Below are 9,189 nucleotides of genomic sequence, written 5' to 3'. Positions count from 1 at the left end.
AAAGATTTTTCTGACTATTTTCCAAGACCCTTGAGATTGGTCAAGATACATATAAGTTGACCCAAACCTCTTTAAAAATTGATGATTAATTGGGTCTTGTCAGTTGGTTAAAAAAAACTAATCATAAATTATTTGTTATGAAGCTTAAAATTCCACTAAATTTTGGAAAATAAATTCAAAAAACACACCAAATATATGTGAAATAGATGGTATTGATTAACTATTAAGTGGGGAGGCTTTTTAAAATCATATTTATAATAATTGCATCTTGAATTTAATTAATTAATTAATTAATTATTGTTGTTCAACTCTTTCTTCACAATTTCCACCCTTTAAATATTTTCTTAACACTCCACCCCACCAACTCCCTCTTTTTCTTGGTCTTAGGCTCACATTTCTGGGGTCAATTTGTATCTTTCATATTATATAATTTCTTTAAAAAAAAATGAAATATTAGAAAATCATATTTAGACAAAAAATTGATTATCAACAATTCAACCGGTTCCATACAATCTTGACTGAGAATATCAAGGAGTCTAGAATCGAACTCAAAACATGTCTTGTATTTGGATAAATTTATTCCGTTAGGCCTTTTGAAAACTATATCTATATCATGTTATTATGTTGTTAAATAGGAAACCGGATCTGACAATTCGAACAACTTGGGCTCTCAAGTTCATAATCGATTCCCCTTTAATTAATTTCGTTTTCAAAATTCGAAATTTGTATTACTTTTCAACAATTTTGTTATATAAAGGAAAACGTACATAAAAAAGCGAGACTTTTGTTCGTGATAAAGGATCCAAGAATTTTATTTTATATTTAAAAAATATAAAATTAAAAAATAATAAGAAGTTAATGATGGTTGACTATGAAGTCGTGCCACCTCTCATAAATAAATAAAAAATAAAAAAAATAGATTCAGAATTTGATGGCATATTTATGGATCTATGCGTTTATTTCAAGTCACAATGATAAAAAAGGTACCAAAATTTATGATTATTTTTTGTAACATGTGAAAGAATGTGTGTGAATTTGAGCAAACTTGTTACATGTATATTGATGCATTTGAGTATTATATTAGTATTTTTTTTAAATTAAAACCTCTTAAAATGAGTTCATCCAAAGTCTATAAAATAAACCACAACCTGATTGGTTTAAGCTTGACTTTAAAAATCAAAAGTATTAGGAGGTCTCAGGTTCAAATCTAAGAAGAAATAAAAATCTTCTTGTGGTCACGAAGATTCAAATGCGGTGATTCCGGACTATCTGTAAAACAGATGATCGTCCTGGGATTAATCGACTCGCATAGCGGGTAATAAAAAAAAGTCCATAAAATAAAATAAAAAACTGTATTACAAATATTGATTATAACGTTTTCACGAAGGTACATTCCTACTTCCTAGTTCCATATAATCATAAGGGTCCCCTCATTTTCTACACTTCGATTCCTCTTCCACCTTCTTATCAAAAACCACTCTCCACCCTACTACCACCACTACCACCACCACCAACCGCCATGTCGGTCAAACATTGCAGCCACCATGAAAACAGAAAACGTAAAATAATCAAACGAATACTCATCGGATTTGGCATCCTTGCCGTAGTCGTCCTCATCATCTTCTTCATCACATGGGCCATCCTCGAACCCAAGAAACCACGGTTCGTCCTCCAAGACGCCACCATCTACTCCTTCAACGTCTCCGCTCCGATCCTCCTCTCCTCCAACTTTCAGATCACCATTGCCGCCCGTAACCCTAATAGCAAAATCGGAATCTACTACGACAAGCTCGAAACCTATGCCACCTATCACAGCCAGCAAATCACCTACTTCACCGCCATCCAGCCTGTCTACCAAGGCCACAAAGACACCAACATCTGGTCTCCCTTCGTTTACGGCACCAACGTCCCGGTGGCTCCGTACAACGGCGCCGCCTTGTCCCAAGACCAAGCCAACGGTGCCATCGGACTCGTGATCAAGATGAACGGACGGGTGAGATGGAAAGTTGGCAGCTTTATCTCCGGTCGGTACCATATTCACGTCACTTGTCCGGCTTATATTCCTTTCGGGAACAGGAATTCTGGAATTGCCGGAGTCGTCGTCGGAGTTAAGTACCAGCTAGCACAGAAATGCAGCGTCAATGTCTGAACAGAAGAAGTTAACAGTAACGGCGCCGTTTAGTCTTCGTTTTCTTTTGCCTTTTTATTTATTTTATTTTCAATTTATGACGTAAGCATACGTGGATGAATTTGTAAGTTTTGCCGGAAGGAAGAAGAAGAAGAAGAAAGCGAAAGAAGCAGCCCAAAAATAATTGCAAAATTACAAAACTGGACATGTTGTATGGTGATTTAATGATTATTAAAACAATTATATTTTGATGAAATAAATAAGACTTTAATGCAAAAATTTATTATATAAAATCAAATCGAGTTTTATACGATTAGATGCATGTGGTGGAAGATGGGGTGTCCTTTTCTTTCATTTTCATTTTACGTTAAGGTTATTTTAGTAATTAAATAATTTGTGTTCATTAATTGCTTCTTATTATTTAATGATCGTATTTAATTACTTGAAATTGGTGTCAATTAAAGGCTTTTGTATTTTTGAGGGGCGGGGGGAGGGGGCAACATGGCATGTGTTTTGGGGGGCCAGAAGGATGCACATACAAGTCATTATATGTACCAGAAAATGTCTATATCATGCTGCCTCACCAATTTTTACATCATTTTAGAGAACCACCTATTCCAAAAATGCCCTTTTAAATACTTCAATCATTATAGAAAAAAAATTCAATTTTTTTGAAAGATAATTTTTCGTCAAATTCTTGGTGGTTGTTAAAAGCACCACTCAAATAACTATTCTCAGATACTTGATATTTTAATTTTTTCGTTGGTTCAACTAAAAAAAGCAATAAGTAATGTGTATGGATTGTTGCATGTGAAAACAAACTTTTATGCATAGACTACTTGTACCATGTCTTTTATATATATATATATATATATATATGGGCTCATTCAAATGAGAACTGATTAGTTTGTGGTAACTGTGAGATCCAATCTCAACTACAAATCAATAGATAAATTAGAAAATTAATAATTATAGTAGTTTGAGTTAAAATTATAATTAGAAGGCTTTTTAGGTATTTTTTAAAAAACTCATCTCTCCTCTGTCCGACCTCCAATCTCCAGCCTCCGGTGAACATTAATCCGGCATGTACCAAGTAATCACAAAGATACACAATGTGATACTCATTGTGATATATTGTGATACCAACTCAAACCTTAAAAATAAATATACACAATGTGATACTCATTGTAATACACAATGTGATACCCATTGTGATATACTGTGATACCAATTTCACTGGAGGCCGGAGATTGGAGGTCGGAGAGAGGAGAGATGAGAGAAAAGAGAGGAGAAAGGAATTTAAAAAAAAAACCCTAATATGCCCTCTAATTATAATTTTAACTCAAACTACTATAATTATTAATTTCCTAATTTATCCGTTGATTTGTAGTTAATCAGTTCTCATTTGATTAGGCCCCTATATATATATATATATATATATATATATAACTTAGTTCAAATGTTAATCCAAATTATTATGTTAACTTTATAAACCTTTTAGAACAATCACAATCTATCTTAATATTAGGTTCTTCATTATCTAAAAATTTAATGGTAAGGGTATATGGACAATTTTTTTATAACTCCTACATCATTAATTAAGAGTTACAAGATCCATAAAATCCTATGATTTTTGCATTTTTAATATTAATCTTGTGATTTTTTTTCAATTTTTAATATTGATATTCCATTTTTAATATTTATAAATTTATGATCGGTGGAGGAGATCCGCTAGTAAAGTGTTTGTTACCGTTCAAGCAATTATAGATAAAGACATTGAAAAACAACACGACAACATTGAGAATGTTACAATTGTTTATGGTGAAAATCAGAAGTTCGAGATCGGGAAGTGAAGTAAATAATCAAAGCGAGTGTCTTGATAAGTTTAAACACAAATTGACATGTATACACCCATATGAATACAAATTGACATATATACATGAACACTTGTGTTAATTATGAACATAAATTGAACATATATGTGAACACTTGTGGCAATTATGAATACAAATTGAACATATATGTGAACACTTGTGACAATTATGAACAAAAATTGAACATATACGAACACTTATGGACAATTATAAACACAATTAACCATATAATGTTTATTTATTTTTATTATCTATAAACATTTGGATCAAACTAACAAAACATTATGGTATAAAACAAAGAGGAGGTTCAAAATTATATATTACAAACATGGTTGGAAAAGTAGATCAACAACTATCCAATAACTTTCAACAATCGCAACCATAGAGGATTGGTATGGAACTAAGAATCAAAGACTATATAAGCAAGGTCAAATATTCAAACTTATTTTGAAGATTAAAGGAAAATAAATTTGTATAAAAATTTAAAATAATTTTGTGAAAAAGGGATTATGCATTTATTATGAGAAACAAAACTCTTACATATATTTTAAATAATAACAAATTAATCAAAATGAAAATAGAAGCACAAATTAAATACACTTTTTAAAAGTTAAGGGTTTCACTAAAACAAATACCCTACTTTCTAAGGTAAATGACCATTTACGTATATCTCATCAATATATAAATTACGGTTCAAATTAAATATTCTCAGCTCGTTTGGTTTGATTTCTATAAACTTCAGGTAACTTTTTGTTATCTCTCATCTGAGAAGGTTGTTAAAGCTTTTTTGGTTGAAAATGTATAATAATTGACGTCTATGCTTTGACTTTTCCAATTTTTATATTTGCTATTTAGACACACAAAGGCTTGTAAAAATAAAGGCTAATACACTCACAAACAATATAATCATCAAAACCATTTTTGTCCGTAGCTTTATTTATATATATATATATATATATATATATATATATATATAGGGGAGCGATCAAATGCAAACCATTTAATTTGTACAAACCGTGCAAACCGCATTCAACCAATCATAATTTTTCATTTTGTTCATTTTTTTGTAATTATGAGAGGTTGATTAATCATTTTTATTGTGGAGGGTGTTAATCATAGATATTATCATCTTCATTATTTTAATTTTAGAGAAATACATGAAACAGTTTCATTAATGTTAGAGAAATAGGTGACAAACAGTCACGTGAGTTAGGCAGATGAAACAGTGAAACAGTTTCATTCGTGAAATTTAATGGTACAAAAAATTTGCTTTAGTATTCAAAATGTTTTATTATGTAATTATAGTATGTTTTAGTTTATTATGTTTAATTATATCCTAGGTTTCATTATGAAATTAGGTATATCTTAGGTTTCATTATGATAAGAGTCCTCGTTCTCATTTACCGGGTAAAAATTTTAATTTTTGTCATATTCATTCAGTAAAGTAAAATGACTCGGTAAGCGCTTACCGGAATAAGCAGTTGGTAAACGGCACCTAAGACCATCAAAAATGAATTGAACATTGTTTAATATATATTTACCTAGTACTAAATTGAACATATTGAGAAAGCTAAGAAAAGACATAAACAATGTCACAAATCAATCTGTAAGAATATAATAATCGACTAGTTTTTCAGTATTAAAGCATGTTAAATGTGAGATTTTGAACAGGGCCCCCGATATTTTGGGGCCCAAATTTACATGTGTTCAGGATTTTTTTATTGACCTGTAAAAGTATAGCGGAATTATTTATGTTCAAACCATTAATATTTTGGTTTTAGGTTCAAATTATTAATGGTTTATGTTTAGTTTCAGATTGTTAATCGTTTTAGGTTTAGTCTATTTTTGTTCTTAACATATATTCTTTGTTATCTCATTTATACAATGTAATCAAAAATTTTAGATGTAACAAAAAAAGATTGGAATGTCCCTGAACATTACAAAACGTTTTTGATGTATAAAGAAAGATTAAACATAAAAACTCAAATTTCCCAAAAATCCAAATGAAGCTAATGGCGTCTGGGCTTTGGCTGTAGTTATTACTAGTTAATGGGCCGATTGTTATTTTAAGTGGACTATTTCGGGTCATTAAGGAGACCAAAGTTAAGTCCAAAATTTCTTTTGTGAAGCCCATTATGTTTTTGGCCCATGAAGTTGCTATAAGATTTTGATTCTTTTATGGATAAAATTTACTTTTGGAATCTCGATGCAGTTAATTTACTTGCACTTTCAAGTTCAAGTACGAAATGTATATTTTATAATGGTACTTATTTTTATGTGTTTAAATACGCTAAAAATACATAGAATAAATTAATTTGTCGAGAAAATTACACGATTGAGTATTAGATGATCAAAGCGACGGTGGTGCATGATGGTCGACATCAAGAGAAACAACGGGTTCCAATGTTGGAGCAGAGGATTGCGTCGTTGATTTAGAGTAAGAAAATTAGATCAAGGTGTTACGATTACAAATTAAAGTCGGTCCATGCTAAGCAACTTTAACGACATGTCATCCCAATAGGGTTAATCATGAAATGTTTAAATTTTTAAACATACAATTTTGTATTAATTAATGATAAAAATAAATAAATTTTATTTTGTAACCTATAGCACGACAACTCCAACGTGTTGTCAAAATATGTTTACTGATAATAATAAACTGTTTTGTCTTTTTCTAAAACTCTACAAGTGTAAAAACTCGTCGCAATTGCTTGGAATATATTTCCTTTTTGACGTGTTATGTTTTTGCCACCAATTTTTGCATCACCCGTCGCAATAGCTTCGTGCAAAAAATTCACAAACTATATTTTCGCTTAAAAAGTTCTACAATCAACTACTGATATGCCATTTGGGCTTTGCTGCCATGGGCGGTGGCCCTCTTTGCCTAGCACCAGGGCCAGGGCCAACCCTGGACTTTCCTTTTAGTTCATGATCAAGGTGATAAACCATGAAAAACATAATTAGACCGTTTTAAATGACTTAATTTATAAGATCAAAATATAAAACATCATATCTAAAAGCATTGTGATTAGTTTATATGACACTTTTGGGCGTTTTAACAAGTTTTTTAGGACATTTTTAATATAAAGTGTCGCATTAGCAACTTTATAGGACACTAGTGTCCTATAAACTCAATTTTTTTATATGACACTTGTTTTTATATGACATTTTTTCAAATAGTATCATATAAAGTTGCTAATGAGACGCCTTGTATTAAAAGTGTCCAAAAAAACTTATTACGGCGTCAAAAAAACGTCATATAAACTTATTACAATGCATTTAGATAGGACACTTTATTTTTTGGTCCTATAATTAAGTCCTACAAAGAGATCTATTAGGACGCTTATAAATTATGAGCATCCTATAAACCTGATTTTGTTGTAGTGTTGATTGACTAATATATCAAGCTGTAGCTAAAAAACTGTGGATACCAAGTGTTCATTGGTTGAAACCTAATAAATTTAGGTGAATCCGATCCAATCCGATAATATAATGGATGTTGGATTTTGTCATCCGACCTATACAATTAATATTGGAAATCGAATCCAATCCAATCCAGTGGGTGATTATATCAGATCGATTCTATCTATTGGATTCTATTATCGGTTATCCATTGGATTAGATTGGATCCATTCAATATTTTGAGACAATTTTCAAGCAATCAATTAATTGTTTCTACCAATTATTCATATATTTTAGTAATTTATTAAAAATCACTACCTATATATATATATATATATATATATATATATATCAAATAAAAACCAGTATTGTAGAATATTAATAATTATATTTAGTTATTAATTTGATGGTCATTGAATGGGTAATTGGATTATATTTAGATGAGATCGGTTCGGTTTTATTGGATTTTGAAATATCATCCACAAATCGACCGGTCCAATTTGGATATTAAAATTCTGGAGCTGATTAATTATAAATGGATATGCGATTATGGTCATTTGATTTTAATTGAATCGGTTGGTTTGAATTAGATTGCATGGCTTCTTGCATACCCCTAAATATCATCGAAGGATCAACACGATGCAAGTAGAACATGAAATGAGATGAGATTATACTAGATGCAATTAATGCATAAAAAACACTATTACAAAAATTAATTTATAGAATGCCTAAAATGTCTAATTGTTCTAATAGAAAGTTTTATAGGATTAAACCAATAAACATTCTTTCTAGAAGTTTTGCAATAGGTATATAAAGTGTTTAATTTAATAAGGTTTTTACAACATTTTTAGAATAAAATGTCATTTTAACTATTTTAAAGAGCATTTGTGTTTATATGACAATTTTTAAAATAATGTCATATAAAATAGTTAACTCAAAATTTTATTTCAAAATTGTTCTAAATTTTTTGTACAACGCCTAAAAATTAACGTGACATAAACTTATTATGAATGCTTTAATTTATGACGATTTATTGTTTGGTACGTCATATACAAATACTTAAGTCATATAAAGCCATTTATCAAGACAATTACATATCTTAGAAGTCCTAAAAATCTAATTTCGTTACGGTTACAAAATAAAACATATAAACTAATAGTAATTAAACCACAAGGGTGGTGTTTGATTGGTCTGAATTTGGCTCCAAAAGTCAAAAGTACCAGGAGGTCTCAGGTTCAAATTCAAAAAGGAATAAAAATCCCCTTGTGGCCACGGAGGTTCAAATGCGGTGACTTCGGACTATCTGCAAAACAGGTGGTCATCCTAAGATTAGTCGGCTCGCATAGCGGGTTGGATATCGAGGTTAATAAAAAAAACAAGTAATACTAATTAATGATTCATTATGAAGGTTCCCATTTACAGAAAGTTTTGTACTTTTGCATGCTGTTAATTTCCCAGCTGCACCTTTTGAATCTCTAATCCTTCAAAGTTGCATATATAAGAACCAAATTCCAAACAACGATCCACAAGACAAGAAGAAAGATCAAACAAACTAAAGACTGGATCAAGTGTCACAAATCCCTAGAGAGGGAGAGAGAAGGAGGGAGATAAAGAAGAAAAGGACCAAAGAGTTCATAAAAAGGAGCTCCAATGGCATAGCCATAGTGTAATCATCAGCCCACATCCACCCTTTTCGGGTTTTATTCGCATGTTTTCCCATTCCCAAATCTCCATAACTCATCTTCTTTTTTGACCGGTCCTCTTACGTACAACACTAAAAGCATT

General features: G+C 30.8%; 1 protein-coding gene across 1 annotated transcript; it reads left to right on the top strand.

Moving 5' to 3' along the window:
* Positions 1–1,458: 1,458 nt before the first annotated feature.
* Positions 1,459–2,384, top strand: LOC112521593 (NDR1/HIN1-like protein 1). Its single transcript, XM_025130538.1, has one exon. The coding sequence runs from the start codon at positions 1,520–1,522 to the stop codon at positions 2,147–2,149; it is 630 nt and encodes a 209-aa protein (XP_024986306.1). The 5' UTR covers positions 1,459–1,519; the 3' UTR covers positions 2,150–2,384.
* The last annotated feature ends 6,805 nt before the right edge of the window (positions 2,385–9,189 follow it).

This window comes from Cynara cardunculus (genome assembly GCF_001531365.2).
Source record: "Cynara cardunculus var. scolymus isolate 2C chromosome LG 11, CcrdV1, whole genome shotgun sequence".
In the NCBI taxonomy this organism is placed as follows: Eukaryota; Viridiplantae; Streptophyta; class Magnoliopsida; order Asterales; family Asteraceae; genus Cynara; species Cynara cardunculus.
This window is presented reverse-complemented; position numbering and strand designations above follow the sequence as displayed.